At 41.3% G+C, this 18,046-nt stretch overlaps 1 protein-coding gene across 8 annotated transcripts in view; it reads left to right on the forward strand.

Moving 5' to 3' along the window:
- Positions 1–18,046, forward strand: part of ZNF346 (zinc finger protein 346) — a 72,333-nt gene that overhangs the window by 41,339 nt on the left and 12,948 nt on the right. For 5 of the 8 annotated variants that reach the window (XM_081826407.1, XM_081826410.1, XM_031027962.2 and 2 more), the window contains 4 exons: positions 9,980–10,083; positions 10,681–10,773; positions 12,561–12,705; positions 16,738–16,971. In XM_081826407.1, coding sequence (XP_081682533.1) covers positions 9,980–10,083; positions 10,681–10,773; positions 12,561–12,705; positions 16,738–16,971 — 576 coding nt within the window. The remainder of the gene's footprint in view (positions 1–9,979; positions 10,084–10,680; positions 10,774–12,560; positions 12,706–16,737; positions 16,972–18,046) is intronic. The other 3 variants (XM_081826409.1, XM_081826411.1, XM_081826413.1) reach the window with 3 other exon arrangements.

The following is an 18,046-nucleotide window of genomic DNA, read 5'->3' on the forward strand; positions in this document are numbered from 1 at the left end:
GGTCAGAGGGAGAAGCAGACTCCCTGCCGAGCAGGGAGCCCGATGCGGGACTCGATCCAGGGACTCCAGGATCATGACCTGAGCCGAAGGCAGTCGCCTAACCAACTGCGCCACCCAGGCACCCAAATTTTAAAAATCTTTAAAAAAAAAAAGATTTATTTATTTTAGAGAGAGAGAGAGGGTGCACAATGGGGAAGGGCAGAGGGAGAGGAAGAAAGAATCTCAAGCAGACTGCTGCTGAGTGCAGAGCCAGATGCGGGGCTCGATCTCACAACCTGGAGATCACAACCTAAGCTGAAACCAAGAGTCAGGCGCCCAACTGACTCTGCCACCCAGGCACCCGTATACAATATGTCTTTTAAAGAAATTAAGAGAAGAAATTAGGAAAAAAAATATTTATAATGTCTTTTATATTAACCCACATATTTACCATTTCTGGTGTTCTTTTTTTCTTCCTCTGGATTCAAGTTACCACTTGGTACCACTTCCTTTCGGCTAGAAGGGCTTCCTTTAGTATTTCTTTTTTTTTTTAAGATTTTATTTTTTTATTTGTCAGAGAGAGAGCACAAGTAGGAGGAGTGGCAGGCAGAGGGAGAAGCAGGCTCCCTGCTGAGTGGGGAGCCCGATGCGGGACTCGATCCCAGGACCCTGGGATCATGACCTGAGCTGAAGGCAGCTGCTTAACCAACTGAGCCACCCAGGCATCCCTCCTTTAGTATTTCTTACAAAGCAAACCTGCTAGCAGTGAATTCTCTCAGTCTTTATTTGGGAATGTTTTTATTTTGCTTTCAGTCTTAAAGAATAATTTTTTAAAATAACGTCTTTATTGATACATAATTCATATGCCATAAAATTCACCTTTGTAAAATATACAGTTCAGTGGTTTAGTATATTCACAGAATTGTGCAACCATCACCAGTAATTCCAGAACATTTTCATCACCCCAGAAAGAAACCCTATACCCATTAGCAGTCACCTCTGGCAACTGCTCATTCCCTTTCTGTTTCTATAGATTTGCCTATTCTGGATGCTTCGTATAAATTGAATTGTATAGTATGTAGCCTTTTGTGACTGGCTTCTGTCACTTAGCATAATGTTTGAAGGATAGTTTTGCTGGACATGAAGTTATTGGTTGACAGTTTTGATCTTCTCACTACTGTTATTTCACTGCCCTCTGGCTTTCATTGTTACAGATGAGAAGTTAATCAAATTATTCCACTATACATTATGAGTCATTTTTCTCTTGCTAATTTAAAGAGTTCCTGTCTTTATCTTTCTTTTTAAAAATTTATTTATTTATTTATTTATTTTAGAGAGAGAGAGAGAGCACAAGCAGGTGAAGGAGCAGAGGGAGCGAATCCTCAAGCAGACTCCTCACTGAGTGCAGAGCCCAACAGGGGGCTTGATCTCACGACCCATGAAATCACGACCTGAGCCAAAACCAAGAGTCAGACACTTAACTGAATGAGCCACCCAAGCACCCCTATCTTTATCTTTCAATAGTTTGACTATGATGTATCTGGGTGTAGATCTTTTGGTATTTATCCTGTTTTGAGAGACTTGAGACTTTTTTTTTTCTTTTTAAGATTTTATTTATTTATTTAACAGAGCACACAAGCAGGGGTAGCAACAGGCAGAGGGAGAGGAAGAGGCAGGCTTCCCACTGATCAGGGAGCCTGATGCGGGGCTCAGTCCCAGGACTCTGGGATCATGACTTGAGCCGAAGGCAGATGCTTAGCCAACTGAGCCACTCAGATGCCCCAAGAGACTTGAGACTTTTGACTGTATGGATTAATGTTTTTCTTTAATCAAATATGGGGAGTTTTCAAACATTGTTTCTTCAAATATTTTTTTTCTACTCCTTTCTCTCCTGAGATTTCCCATATATATTTGTTTGGTATGCTTTATGTATCCCACAAGTCTCTGAGGCTCTGTTCATTATTCTTCCATTTTTTTTTCCTCTTCAGATTGAATGTTTCTATTGATCTATCTGCAAGTTCACTGATTCTGTCTTCTGCTACTTTGATGTTGATTTTCTCTCGTGAATTTCTCATTTTATTTATTGTACTTTCAGCTCAACTCTGCTTTTTTGTTTCATTTTTTGTTTTTTTGTTTTTGAGAGAGAGAGCAGGAAGCAGAGGGGGAGAGGGAAAGAGAGAATCTCAAGCAGGCTCCATGCCCAGCATGGAGCCCGACGAGGGGCTCAATCCCATGACCCTGAGATCACAACGAGAGCTGAAATCAAGAGTCAGATGCTTAACCTACTGAGCCACCCAGGCGCCCTTCAACTCTGTTTTATACGTGTTCTAAGTAGAATAATTTTAACACCACATCATCAATACCATTACATTTGCTTTCTTCATGCCTTTTTTCTATGATAAAATTTGAGCTTTTTCAGACCATCAACAGTATGGATTCACAAAATAGAAGTACTGAGGCTAAGTAATCTTAGTGGGGCTAACTGTTCAATTCATTCTTGTAGACCACCCTGCCCATTGGACTACATTGCCTAACAAATCTGACCCACTGGTAGATTATATCCAGCTTGCTTTTACTAGGATCTTTTGTTGTATGCTGCTTTCTAACTATAGCTGTACCTAGAAATCCACTACCTCCCAAAAAGCCATAATAAGCAGGCTACTAAATTGGTTACATCTCTGAGGACCATCTTCACACAGAAATTGATGAATTTCTGTGGAGCTGAGTTGAAGAGTCTAAGGCCACATATGGGGCCAAGGAATAGCAAGTCATTATAGATTAGCAGTGTTCACCATTAATTGGAATATAGGAGGTCGTTTAGTCATGCACTGACCAGCTATTCTGGCCCTAAGTATCCTGAGGCAACTTTAGGCACATTAAGTCACCTAAAGACAGTTGTAACTTATATTGAGCTGTCATGATAATTTGTCTCCCAAATACTACTTCTCCTACATTCCTTAAGTTTATGAATTATCTTGCTTCTCTACACTAGCTCTCTCTGTCCATACTTCACTGACCCTGTGAAAATCAGCCCTGTGCTAGGTCTCTCAGTCTCTGCCCTGTACATCTTCTGGTTGGCTACAATACGGATACAAATCCAATCCTGCCAATATCATAGATTTGGAAGACAGAAATGGGGTGAAGATCATATTCCTATGGCTTTTGGCTATTGTTACTAACAAGAAAGGTCATGGACTATGAGATCATCCTACATCAGTATTCCAGAATCCAATATCAAGCTTCATAGGCTGAGATGTAGGTTCATTGACAATGGAAGCTTCTTACTTTCAGCAAGGTTGCAATGGAGGCCTCAAACTATAGCTTTCTGTGTAACAGTCATATATTGTTCCTAGAGACATTTATGAAGGCCCAACCAAGTACCTTCAGTGCCTTTCCAATGGTTTTCTAAGCATCTAATTTCTTATATCAAACCTGTCCCATTCTGGGGAGGTAGTTGGTAGTTGGATTAAAGTTGTAGGTGGAGGGATGCCTGGGTGGCTCAGTCAGTTAAACATCTGCCTTCGGCTCAGGTCATGATCCCAGGGTCCTGGGATTGAGTCCCGCATCAGGCTCCTTGCTCGGTGGAGAGCCTGCTTCTCCCTCTGCCTGCCGCTCCCCCTGCTTGTGCTCGCTTTCCCTCTCTCTCACAAATAAATAAAATCTTTTTTAAAAATAAATAAATGAGGGCGCCTGGGTGGCTCAGTTGGTTAAGCGACTGCCTTCGGCTCAGGTCATGATCCTGGAGTCCCGGGATCGAGTCCCGCATCGGGCTCCCTGCTCGGCGGGGAGTCTGCTTCTCCCTCTGACCCTCCCCCCTCTCATGTACTCTCTCTCATTCTCGCTCTCTCAAATGAATAAATAAATCTTTAAAATAAATAAATGAATGAATGAATGAATGAATAAAGTTATATGTGCATATCAGGGCAATAGAGACACACATTCAGGCCACCTTCTCAGAATTCTGATAATTTATGTAAGCTCTTTTTCCCAGTGTGGACCTTAGCTTCCTCCAACCTTGTAAACCTCTCATGGTTCTTGTGGGTCAGGAATTTAGGAAGGGCTTGGCTGGACAGTTCTGTCTCAGGGCTTGGAGGGCTCCAAGACTCAGTTCCAGGACCTCTTTCCTTTTCCATCTACACTAGGCATTCTCTTCCAGTCCATAGCCTAAAGTATGATTGATATACTTACGAGTCTCAATTTATAATCTCCAGCTCTGACCTCTCCCTTGAGCTCCAGACTTGAATCTCCAACTGACTACTTGATATCTCTACCCATATATCTAATAGACCACTCATGTTTAACATAGCCAAAGAAAAGTCTTAAATTCTCCAAGGCTGTCGTCCTCCAGTTTTCATCTCATCTGTTCAGATGCTCAAGCTCAAAACCTAGGAGCTATTCTTTTTTTTTTTTTTTTTTTTTTAAAGATTTTATTTATTTATTTGAGAGAGAGAAAGCACATGAGAGGGGGGAGGGTCAGAGGGAGAAGCAGACTCCCTGCCGAGCAGGGAGCCCGATGCGGGACTCGATCCCGGGACTCCAGGATCATGACCTGAGCCGAAGGCAGTGGCTTAACCAACTGAGCCACCCAGGTGCCCCCTTAGGAGCTATTCTTGACTCCTTCCTTCACTCCCCCACATCCAATCTAAGAAATTGCATATCAGATCTACTTCTGGAATATAATTCCAAAGCCATACACTTTTCTCTATCTCCATTGCCAGCTTCCATTGGCATCCCCATACAGTCTGCTGACACAGTGATCAGAGTGATCTTTTGAAATATAAGCCAGATCTTTTTGCCTCTCATGGCACTAAAAACAAAATCCATAGTTCAAATCATGGCTTTTGAGGCCTTATATTCATTCAACATGATCTGGTAGGCCTCACACTGCCTCTCCAACTTTTATTTCCTACCACTTTTGTCTCATTCACCATACTCTAGCCACACTGACCTCCTCTCCATTCCTTGAATATGCCAAACTCATCCCTGCCTCAGAGACCTGGCACTGTCTCAGGCTGGAACACTATTTCCCCCAGACCTCCTTATGGCTGATGCCTTATAAGATAGTCTTCGCTGACTATACTGCCCCCATCATTCTCTACCACTTACTTTGTTGTTGTTGTTTAAAGATTTTTTATTTATTGGGGCTCCTGGGTGGCTCAGATGGTTAAGCGTCTGCCCTCGGCTCAGGTCATGATCCCGGAGTCCTGGGATCGAGTCCCGCATCGGGCTCCCCGCTCTGCGGGAAGTCTGCTTCTCCCTCTGCCTCTCTCTCTCTCTCTCATGAATAAGTAAATAAAATCTTTAAAAAAAAAAAAAAAGATTTTTTATTTATTTATTTGACAGAGAGAGAGAGCACAAGCAGACAGAGCAGCAGGCAGAGGGAGAGGGAGAAGCAGGCTCCCAGCCGAGCAGGGAGCCTGATGCGAGGACCCTGGGATCATGACCTGAGATGAAGGCAGACACTTAACCGACTGAGCCACCCAGGCGCCCCCTCTTTTTTTTTTTTAAGATTATTTATTTATTTATTTTACAGAGAGAGCTACTTACTTTGTTTTCATAGCATTTCTCTCTCTCTCTCACTATTTTGCTTTTTATTTACTTTGTATTCTGTCTTACTTGTTGATATGGCCCCAGTGCTAGCACATAGAAAGCATTCCAATTATGTATTTGTGGACTGTGTGGATATACTCTCTGAGGCTAGAGAGGTTCATTTCATTCATTCAGCATACTCACCAAGGCCCTGCTATGGGTCAGGTATTGTACTAGATACTGGGGTACAAAGTCATACATGGTCCCTGCCCTGTTTAGCCTTTGAGAGTCAGATTCTGAATATCTTTGAAAAAGAACCTCATCTTCTTTAATTAAAAAAAAGAAAATATCCAACATCTCCAGGTCAGGGGAGGAAGACTGGAGTGTGACTCCTGGGTACCATCTCCATCTTACGGGCTTTGCATTCTGAGGATCCTCTCATCCTCCCTTTAAAATAAAAGCTCTTGAGGGCGCCTCGGTGGCTGAGTTGGTTAAAATAAAAGCTCTGGCCCATATGTGTTCACAGACCCACTTCCCTTTGTTTCTCTGAACCCAACTGAGGCCAGCAAGGTCTTTCACAAAAATTTATCAAGCACCATAGGAGAAAAATGGGGAAATAAACAGTGATTCTAAGGGGCAGAAATACAGCCAGACAGCAGCCTTTCTGCCCAAAAGGGCTGGCATAGATAAGCTTTAGACCTTGTAAAGTAGGGAAAGTCACCTTAAAAACTTTCCTACCAAGAGGGGCACCTGGGTGGCTCAGCTGGTTAAGCATCAGATTCATGGTTTCAGCTCAGGTGATGATCTCATGGGTAATGGGATCAAGCCCCACATTGCCGCTCCCTGCTCAGCAGGGAGTCTGCTTGAAGATTCTCTCTCTCTCTGCCCCTCCCTCTCAAATAAATAAATAAATCTTTAAAAAAAAAAAAAAGTTTCCTACCAAGAACCTCCCTCCAGGGCATCTTGACCTCATTTTGGTCCAGAGTGGAAGATAAAAAACATGAGCTTGCTGTCCCCTCAGAGTTTTCTGGACTCTGTCCCTGCCTCAGATTATTGGTGTCATGATAGAACTCATGCCTTGCGTGAAATTTTACTTCCTCCCCAAAGGTGAGGCTTAGTTCCCCACCCAACAATTAAGAACAGTTAATGTCATGGTTTCCTACAGTGTACAACTTGTGTAATATGTTAGGTGAATTGAGATGTTTCAAAGTCAGATCAAGAAAAATTTTAACACTTACCAAGTTCTAGAATAAGAAATATCTTAGGGCACCTGGCTGACTTAGTCCATGGAGCATACAACTGTTGATCTTGGGGTTGTGAGTTCAAGCCCCACGTTGGGGGTAGAGATTACTTAAAATCTTTAAAATATATATATATTCACAGGTACAATCTAGAAAATAGTTAATTTTCTCAGAAGCACAGAACCCAAAAAAGAATTTGACATATAACATTCGTCATTGACAACGAGTGTGTACTAACTAAGCCAGACACTGCACTAAGTGCTTTGTATGGAAAACCACAAGGATAATACATTCTATGAGATACATGTTACCGTACAGTAGTCCCCCTTATTCATGGGAAATATATTCTAAGATCCCTACTGTGAATGCCTAAAACCACAGATGGTATCGAACCCTATATATATTTATATTTTTTCCTGTACATACATATCTATGATAAAGTTTTATTTAGAAATTAAGTACAGGGGCGCCTGGGTGGCTCAGTCATTGGGCATCTGCCTTCGGCTCAGGTCATGATCCCCGGGTGCGGGGATCGAGCCCCGCATCGGGCTCCCTGCTTGGCAGGGAGCCTGCTTCTCCCTCTCTCGCTCCCCCTGCTTGTGTTCCCTCTCTTGCTGTGTCTCTCTCTGTCAAATAAATAAATAAATAAATAAATAAATAAATAAATAAATAAGAAATTAAGCACAGTAAGAGATTGACAATAATAACTATTAATAAAACAGAACAATTATAGGGGCGCCTGGGTGGCTCAGTTGGTTAGGCGGCTGCCTTCCGCTCAGGTCGTGATCCTGGAGTCCCAGGATCGGGTCCCATATCGGGCTCCCTGCTCAGCAGGAGGTCCACTTCTCCCTCTGACCCTCTTCCCTCTCGTGCTCTCTGTCTCTCATTCTCTCAAATAAATAAAAAATCTTTAAAAAAAAAAAAAAGAACAATTATAACTTATTGTAGTAAAAGTTATATGAATGTGGTATCTCTGTTTCTCAAAATATCTTACTGTACTTACCCTTGTGGTAATGTGAAATGATTAAATGTCTACATGATGAGATAAAGTGAAATGAATGATGTAGGCATTGTGACATAGCATTAGGCTACTACTGACCTTCTGAAGATATGTGAGAGGGAAGATCATCTGCCTCCAGACTATGATTGACCATAGGTAACTGAACTCACAGAATGTGAAACTGCCAGATAAGGGAGGGCTTCTGTACTCCCATTGTAAACAGAGGAAAACCACAGGATGGAGATTAATTTCTTTTTTTTTTTTTAAGATTTTATTAATTTACTTGAGAGAGAGCATGCACCCGAGAGAGCAAGAGCAGGGGGAGAGGCAGAGTGAGAGGGAGAAGCAGGCTCCCTGCTTAGCAGGGAGCCTGACTTAGGGCTCCATCCCAGGATGCTGGGATCATGACCTGAGCTGAAGGCAGACGCTTAACGACTGAGGCACCCAGGCGCCCTGAGATTAAGTAATTTCTATAAAATCACACAGTCACAGAAACAGCAGCAGGATTTGAACCCAAGTCAGCATGCCTGGGGGGCCCAAGTTCCTAACCAAGATTTGTACCACACACATTTAACTGGTATTAGATAATAGTTTGTGTTTACTATATAATAACAGGATTAATTAACCTTTTCTCATGAAGGTAAAAGATCATCGAGCAGCACCTTCTTTTTTTTTTTTTAAAGATTTTATGTATTTATTTGACAGAGACACAGCAAGAGAGGGATCACAAGCAGGGGGAGAGGGAGAGGGAGAAGCAGGCTTCCCGCCGAGCAGGGAGCCCGATGCAGGGCTCGATCCCAGGACCCTGGGACCATGACCCGAGACGAAGGCAGACGCTCAACGACTGAGCCACCCAGGCACCCCAAGCAGCATCTTCTAATTGATATTTATCCTCCAAAATTACTTTTCAAATCTTCTGATTTATTCCAAAGAAACCAATTTTTAATGTTTCCTTAATAAACAAACTCACATTCTTTCCATACAAAAAGAATATTCTAGTCTTTCAATAACTAAACCCCAGTACAATTTTCTAACCAAAACGCTGTATACAGTTATACCAATGTAAATTTTTAAAATCAGAAAATGCAGGGTGCCTGGCTGGCTCTGTCAGTAGAGCATGCAACTCTTGATCTCAGGGTTATGAGTTTGAGCCCCACAGTGGGTGTAGAGATTACATAAAAATAAAATCTTTTTGGGGTGCCTGGGTGGCTCAGTCGTTAAGCGTCTGCCTTCAGCTCAGGTCATGATCCCAGGGTCCTGGGATCGAGCCCCGCATTGGGCTCCCTGCTCGGCAGGAAGCCTGCTTCTCCCTCTCCCACTCCCCCTGCTTGTGTTCCTGCTCTCGCTATCTCTCTCTCTGTCAAATAAATAAATAAAATCTTTAAAAAATAAAAAGAAATAGAGAAATAAAATCTTTTTAAAAATAAATAAATAATAAAATCAGAAAATGCTATTGATGTTTTAGTGGAATAAATGTTGGAGTTGCTTTATTTTTAATTCCACAGAAAATGTTCACAAATAATAAAAAAGATAGAGAATTTATTATTACAGTTTAAAAAAAGAGTGATAAAATGATTCTCTTTTCAAGTCTTTCAATCTTTCTGATTCTATCTGGGAAAGATGTCTTAACACCTTTCTTCACAGTTGCTGCTCTCTTAGTCTTTGTAAGGAGAGCTCCAAGCCTCTGGTACCAGTGTCAGTCTAGAATTACTTCATTTTTATTGGTATCTATTTAAATTTATGATCTAAAGATTTCTTTTTGAAAGAATTTATATCACGGTGATTATAGTTAATAATGCTGAATTGTATATTTGAAAGTTGCTAAGAGAGTAAATCTGGAAAGTTTTCATCACCAGACAAAGATTTGTAACTATATATGATGACAGATGTTAACTAGATTTATCATGGTGACCATTTTGCAATATATACAAATATCAAATCATTATATTGTACACCTGAAACTAATATAATGTTGTATATCAATTATAACTCAAAAAAATTTACTTAGTAAAGAAAATTGGCTTACACAAAATTGTAAAGTTATTATATAGGTGATATGAGAATATAGCATGAGTCATGAAAGCATAGGGAAGGAGTGACTAAGGTGTGTCGAGATATAATGAATGATACGGCATTCCATTACTCAGTGCCTACGTTTGAGACTGGGTTCAAAGACAGTGCTGTTGAAGTAGGTTTTTAACTCAAAGATTTTTTATTTTCCTCTCTGTAGTGGAGCACATGATCCAGAAGAACCAGTGTCTCTTTACCAATACCCAGTGTAAGGTTTGCTGCGCCTTGCTCATTTCTGAGTCCCAGAAGCTGGCACACTACCAGGTATGCCATTGTACCTTTAGAAATACTTTACTTTCCAAAATAAAAAAAAAAGAAATACTTTATTTTCCACACTCAGTGCCAAGCCCTCACTTCTCCCTGGCTTGCACAGTGAAGTGTATGTAATTCCTTCCTAGCCACCCAGACATTGCCTCCATGCATGTTGACTGTGATTTGAAGGTTGACTTAATTTTTCTGTGTCTCATTTCTCCCATCCAAATCAGGATCATTATACTTATATCTTCCCTCTCAGTGTGGTATAGTAGAAAGTATGCACTTTGGCTTTAAATAGACCTGAGTTAGAATCACAACTCTGCTGCTCATCTTGGGCAAGAAGCCTCACCATCTTCAGTCTTAGTTTCCTTATCTGTAAGATAGAGATGATGGTAATTTTCTCATAGATTGCTGTGAAGGTTAGACTTAATAGCACGTAAAGTGCCTTGAACAGAGTAGGTGCTCAATAAACTAGGTTTCTTCCCCTACCTTCTCCTCCTCAAAAGTTTTTGTGAGGATGGATCAGATGAAAATCTAGTATTTTTGAGTGCCTTAGATATGAAATGGCATTTGGCTATTTTTGATCTTTTTCCTGGGTTCTTGCAGAGCAAAAAACATGCCAACAAAGTGAAGAGATACCTAGCAATCCATGGAATGGAGACATTAAAAGGGGAAACGAAGAAGCTAGACTCAGATCAGGTAATCCAGCTGCCATGTTGAGACTGCTCACTTTCTGATGAAGCCAACAGGCAGGTTGGTGTGGTGGAAAGAAGGTGGGCTTTGAGTCAGACTGAATTGGCTTCAAATCCTGGCCATGTTGTGTGACTTGGAAAAGTCTTGTTACTTCTCTAAGCCTTAATATCTTCCTCCCTAAAAATGAGAATGCTAATATCAACTATATTTTAGGATTTTTCCAAACTAAAATGAGGGAAGGTTTATAAAAAGCACCAAACACAGAGCCTGGCACATAGTAGGGCTCAGTAAATCAAGCCATTGTTATGCATTACCACCCAGTGGTTTATTGGAGCAGGACAAGAAGCTTCCCCTTCACTACTCAAGGAGAAAAAAGGGAAAGAAACCAGGCTGCTTGCTTTCTTGAAATGGGAGGGAAAGAGCTGAGTTCAGCACTTGAATGTTTTGAATAAACAAGTGGAAAAAACACCTTTCCAAACGCCTGTTCCGATTGAGGTGTAAATGCACTTGCTTTTTGGGTTAGAAATACGTGAGAATTATGCTGAAACAATCCTAGTCCCTCAGGGGTACCATTATTTTGTTCCATGGGAGGTTGTTCAAATGTCATGGGATGAGAAGTCCACTGATGAGGGCCCAATACCAGCTCTGCAACTTACTGGTTTGGTGACTTTGGGCAAATCACTTCACCTCTCTACTTCACCCATAAAATGGAGATAATAATTCCTACCTTTTAAGGGTATTGTGAGGTAAAATTCCAATTCCTAGTGGATGTTTAGTGAATGAAAATTTGCAGATTGCTTCCTATTATATATAGTGGTCACAGGTTTGGAAGGGCCTTACTCATCCCTTCTCCAAAGTCACTGGACCCATCCCCTAGTTGCCCTTCTGCTTATGATTTAGAATTCAGAAAGACAAGACTAACTCTATGACTCTGGACAAGTCACTTCACCTCTTTGTATCTTGATTATTTCAACCCTCGGGGTGGTCCAGTAGTTCAAATGAAGTGACATTCCCCTTCCTCTACAACAAAGAATTATCCAAAATGTCAATAGTGCCAAAATTGTAAAATGCTCTTGTAACGAATACTATTCACAGATCAGACCTCAGAGAGCTGGGAGCTCTTAACATAGGCTTGAAATACATTGTTTTCTGGCCTAATCACAATCAACAAATAAAACCCAAATATCTGCTTGTTCAGCAAACCCTGAATATCTGCTGTGTGCCAGACTCCAGCAGGGTGCTAAGGATAGGAAACAAAGATGATTCCAGTGGTCCATGCCCAAAGTCCTCCTAAGCTGTGACACTGTCAGTTTGGGTGACAAGTGGTATGATAGAGGTCTGTTTAAGGTACTCTGGGCATGCAGAGATGGAACAAGATTAACTTTTTCTGAATACCCACACAAAGCAGCTCGATAATTGTGTACTGAATGATTTTCTTGCATAATAATCTCCCAGAAGTGAGATATATATACATATATGTATAAATACATATATATATATATATATATATAGGCCTTGAAGGCTAAGCCAATACATGCTAGGCAGGAAAAGAGGAAGATCATTCTAGGTAGCAGGAATGGCCCAAGCAAAGCAAGGAAGCAACAGAGAATAAAGTGGGGAATGGTGAGTAGAGCCTGAAATGAAGTAGCTGGAGAAAGATCCAGAAAGGTAGGTTGGGGTTAGTGTGTGAAGGGGGCCTTGAATTCCCATTCTTCTATGGGCAATGGGGAACCATTGAAGATTTTCTGGCTGGGCAGTGGCGTGATCAGACCTGTGTTCTTTCTCCCAACCAGAAGAGCAGCAGAAGCAAAGACAAGAACCAGTGCTGCCCCATCTGTAACATGACCTTTTCCTCCCCTGTCGTGGCCCAGTCGCACTACCTGGGGAAGACCCACGCAAAGAACTTAAAGCTGAAGCAGCAATCCACTAAGGTGGAAGGTACTGGTTTTCCTGAGTAGTGCTATATCGGTACCCCTCCCATCCTCAGGGCACCAATGCCAGGTGCTCCCAGAAATGCTCACTGGGGCCACAGACTTGGAGAGGTTGAACTACTTTGAGAACCCTTAAAAATATCAAAGTAGACTCAGCTTCAGTGAAATGCAGCCTCAGAGTTGTGCTCACCTAACTTCCTTTCTTTGGTTACATCAGTTTTTCTCTGTAGAAGCATCTTAGCCCTGAGCTTTTGTCCTGACAAATAATTATAATTGGGAGTGCCAAAGTCCTCCAGGCCGTGCATACCATGAGAGCATTCTATCTCCTACCTCTCCCACTTAGGTTTTTCCCTCCCAGCATCCACCGGCCCTTATTACCGTGGGTTCCAAGTTGAAAGCTAAATCCTTGTCTTTTTCGTGTGCTTAGGTTATGCCCTGCTCCCTTTAATCCTCAAAGCTGCCTGTTCTCCTCAAGACAGGGACTTGCTTTTCAAAGCGGGACACTTTAGTGCTGCCACTGCTGCCCAGCAAGCCGTGTTTGCAACTGTCATGAATTCATTTCCAGTGCAGTGACTTCTAAAACAGTCCCCTTTATCTTGTCACCACTGGTACTCAACCCCCACTCTCATCTCATTAACTCCTGACTTTCTGGGAATTTTTAACCTGTGCTAACTGCAGTCAGCCAAGAATGAAAGTTCTTTGATTTTTATTTCATTTTTTTCTTGGTAATTTTTGCTTCTTTATTTATTTCGGACCAAGAAGTAAACTAACTGTGCTATTTATAATACTTGTTATTCTTTTTTATAATACTGTATTGTGAAAACAAAACAACAGTGTTTTGGAAGACTTTGAAGATAAGGTGAAAAATCACTCATAATTACACCCTCTTAAACACACCCAAATCTAGTTCATGCTATGAAACAACAGAATATGGACTTGGAGGTCACAGACATGCAGGTTTAAATCCTGATGCTGCTATTTACCATCTATATGGCTTAACTTCTTTGAACCTGAGTTTCCTCATCTATAAAATGTTAATAATACTATCTACTTTATGGGTTATAAGGATGAAATAATGTATATAAGGAACCTAGGACTTAATAGATGCTCAGTAAATGACAGCTGCTGCTGTTAGTATTATCACCATCATCGAGATAGCCAGGATAAGTGGAATCCCCTTATGAAATGTAGTATTTGCTCAGGCATCCACCATCTGGAGCATGTCATTGGCCTTGCTTATGGTTTGTTCATCATTGAGTTATACTAGTACTAATGGCTTTTGTTTAAACTTCGTGTTGGGGGCGCCTGGCTGGCTCAGTCAGTGCAGCATGTGACTCCTGATCTTGGGGTCGTGAGTTTGAGCCCCACGTTATATGTAGAGATTGCTAAAAAATAAATAAATAAATAAAGTCAGTGTTGGTACCATGAATGGTACCAAAGAGATTAAAACATTAGGCCAAGGGAAACTACCTTAAGAACAGAACTTTATAAGGTCATTTATCTTTATATGGATTGATCTTTTCCATAAATGGGAAAATTCCCTGGAATATTCCAGGTCCCAAAGATTCCATACAAAGAGATTATTTTCCATATTCATTTTTAGCCTTTGCCACATACAGATAAGTTTTGATATAGTTGTAATCAAAGTGCATCTACCATTTGTATACTGCTTTTACTTTTCACAGAATTTTGTAGTTTAAGCACATTTCCATGTTATTATGTGAGTGTAGAACTCTATTTCTGAAATTAAACATTTTTCTAATGTAAAAGTAATAGAAGCATGTTGTAGAAAATATGGAAAATATAGGTATATGAAAAGAAAATGTACCTATAATTTTACCACTCAGAGATAACCACTGTTAACATTTTGGAGTAGTGTTTCTCCTCTAATCTTTTGTTATGTGTATGTGTGTATATCTGTGTGTATAGTTGTTTTATGTATATCCAGATTAAATCCATATATATGTCCATATAAACAAAGAATACTTTAAATAGCCTTATCATGTTTATAAAAATGATACTATGCATACTCGCTATGAGTAATTCTAGCGCAAACAATGCAAAAAGTACAAAGAAGAAAGTAAAATATCCCCCAAATCCTACCACCGAAAGAGAAATGCTATTAATATATTGGTGACATTTTCAGAATATCAGTAACACATAAAGACTGTGCATATATCTTTTAACATTGATAAGATCATATTGTGTGTGTAATTTTATACACTTTCTGTTTAATATAACATTTGTATTTCCCCATGTTATTAAAAACTTTTTTTAAACATTTTAATGACTATATAATAGCCCATCATACCATATTTAACCATTCCTCTAATGTTGAACATTTCCCCCTTTCCCTTTTTTGATATTTATAAATAACAGTACAGCAAACACCCCGTAGAATACTCTTTACATACTTCCAGCTGTTTCCTAAGAGAAGACGCCCATAATTGTTATTTTTTGGATGTCCATAAAGCGGTTCCTCCAACTTTACTTAACCATTTACCTCTGATGTTTCTCTTCAATATCTTTTAAAGAATGACCTTTTTATGTTTTAACAACATAAAACATTCCTCCCTTTCTGATGTTAAAAATCTACATTCATTGTAGAAAAGTTGGAAAATACTGAAATGCACCCTTTTACTCTATGCCTTTGGCCTTTTTTCCATGCATCACCAGTATGTTTTTTCACTTGTTTATTTTACAAAATTGAGGACATAAGAAACAGATTGCTGTATAACCTGCTTTTTTTTAACATAACACCACATACTGAATATTTTCTCATATATTAAATATTCTACAACATGTGCATTACTTTTCAAGTGACTTGCTGAAACAATGGACAGGGAAAGTTAGTAGTCAGGGAAATTGAGATTCCTATGCTGGAAAACCATTGTGAGAAAAGCCAGCAAGTTTCCTCTGGCTTGCTAAAAATCCTCAAAACTTCCCCCATTGAAGTGGTCCAGGGATGAACAAGCATCTGAGCCATCGATCTGAGTGCTGCTGAGCCCCACTTCTCTTCCACCGTTGGTGGGGGTTCTAGGCCACATTTTTAAAGCAGTGGTTACTAGGTTGACACCATTCTAGCCACGTGGACTCATTAGTGAGTCTTGGCATCCGCTCCATAAAGCAGGAGTCTTGCCTGCCATCAGTATCAAGATATATGTTGACCCACAGGAGGCTTATGCATATGCCTATAACAGATTCTGATTAACTGAATTCATTGACCAAAGCCAGGGATGTTTTCTGAAGGTGGAAGCATGATCTGTAGCCCTCAGGTTACCCTACCACATTCTGGCAGCCTGGCATAGCAAAGACAGCATGGTCTTTAGGGTCACACAGACAGGTTCACTCGCTAGCAGGGTGATCTTGGACAAGTCACTTTACCCATCTGAACCTTGGTTTTTCTCTATAATGTGGCAAAATGATATCTATCTCATGGGATAGTTCTGAGGACCAAAGGAGGAAATAATATATACAAAGCATGTAACTAAATGTCAGTGTCATCCCCTCTCTCCCCTACTCAGCCTGGAAGGCAGTGTAACCCAAAAGGCCTCCCTAGTATGGTTGCCTTTTCTAAATGACCCTCCAGGTCCTCAGGCCCTCAGTTGCTACATCTGTGCATTGGCTCCCAGCTCTGTAACTAGGGCACTTTGAGGATGGGACTAAAACACCCAGGTTTCTTGTCCCACTTGCTGTGAAGTTCTTGGGAATTCTGAGGGATAAAAAGACTACAAACATGTACGTTTCTAGTCTGTTGTAATTGGGCAACTTGATAGCAGAAGCCTCCTCAGAATATGAGATAATCAGGATTCATGTACCTGAAGTAGTGAAAGCTGCTGATCAAGTAGCTGGTCTTTGAGCTCCCCCAAATCTTCCCAATTTTCCCAATTAGAGAAGGCTTTCCGTGTGTGTCACACAGGCAGAGTGCCACATCTGCAAGTGTGATTAGTGACCCAGCCTTTCTTTCCATTCAGCAGACTAGAAAGCTTGGCACCTTCTGGGTCTTTTCATTGTTTCTGTTTGAACTCTCTCACCGCAGCTCTGTCGAAACGCCTTACAAACCCTTTCCTTGTGGCCTCCACCTTAGCCTTGCACCAGAATAGAGAGATGATAGACCCAGACAAGTTCTGCAGCCTCTGCCATGCGACTTTCAACGACCCTGTCATGGCTCAACAACATTATGTGGGCAAGAAACACAGGAAACAGGAAACCAAGCTCAAACTCATGGCACACTATGGGCGGCTGGCAGACCCTGCTGTCACTGACTCATCAGGTAAGAGGGCCCAGCTCACACCCAGAGCTGGATCAGGGCCTGACCACTGGAGTTCCCCAGACTACCAAAGCTGTGCCCCTTCTTCCTTACATCTAAAGCAGGCGTTGCAAACTCAAATGCCTGCAGAAACCAGACAGGAAATTTAAATAAGTGAAAGAGCCAAGAGGGGATTTGATCAGCTGAAGAGTACATGCCTCTCCTAGGCAGCTCCAGCTAGTTACTACCGTATCTTCCGTTTTTCAAAAGACTCTAGAAAGTCAGATTTCTTTAAGAATTCCCCTCATTTTTAGGGGCGCCAGGCTGGCTCAGTCAGTAGACCATATGACTCTTGGTCTTGGGATTCTGAGTTCAAGCCCCATGTTGGGTGTAGAGATTACTTAAAGATAAAATCTTAAAAAAAAAAAAAAGAAAAAGCCCCTCAGTTTTAAATGTGCTACCAAATTTTAAAAATGTTAAACCCTGTGTGAGTCAAACCTGTCTGCAAGCCAGATTTGGGCCAAGGGCCACCAGTTTGCAACCTCTGATTTAAGCTCCCTGTCATCCACATTCCTGTGTGAAGACCTCAGTAGCCTCTGTCAGATTTTAGAGTGTCCTCAGGGCCCCTCATCTCTCAGCAGCTCAGGCCTGCCTATATCCTTGGGATAGTGTGGTGAAGGACACCACTCTGACTCAGAGAACATTAGTTTTTCCCTGACTTCAAGATGCCAGTCAGCATCACAGGAGTAAGCATTCATGAAGAGTTAAGAGCCCTTCCCAATCACAGTAACTACTTAGGGCTTATAATAAGAGTAGGGGAGGGGAAGATTATTATTTTCTCTTTCATTCAGTCAGTAAGTGTTTATTGAGCGCCTACTGTTTTCCCTCATTGAGGGAACAGTCCCTGTCTCCTGGAGCCTACATGAGCATTCAGTGGGTCCTCAGGGTTTCCACCCAGGCCATGGAGATGCAGCACCAGACAGTCAACTCTTGAGGCCCCCATGGCATCCAAGTACAAACAACTTGGCCTCAGGGAACCTGCTGCTCAGGGTCATCTGTGCTCTTGCCACAGTCCTGGAAAGGTGAACACCCAAATGTT

Source organism: Leptonychotes weddellii, chromosome 7 (genome assembly GCF_054177405.1).
Source record: "Leptonychotes weddellii isolate Sample4059 chromosome 7, ASM5417740v2, whole genome shotgun sequence".
Classification (NCBI taxonomy): domain Eukaryota; kingdom Metazoa; phylum Chordata; class Mammalia; order Carnivora; family Phocidae; genus Leptonychotes; species Leptonychotes weddellii.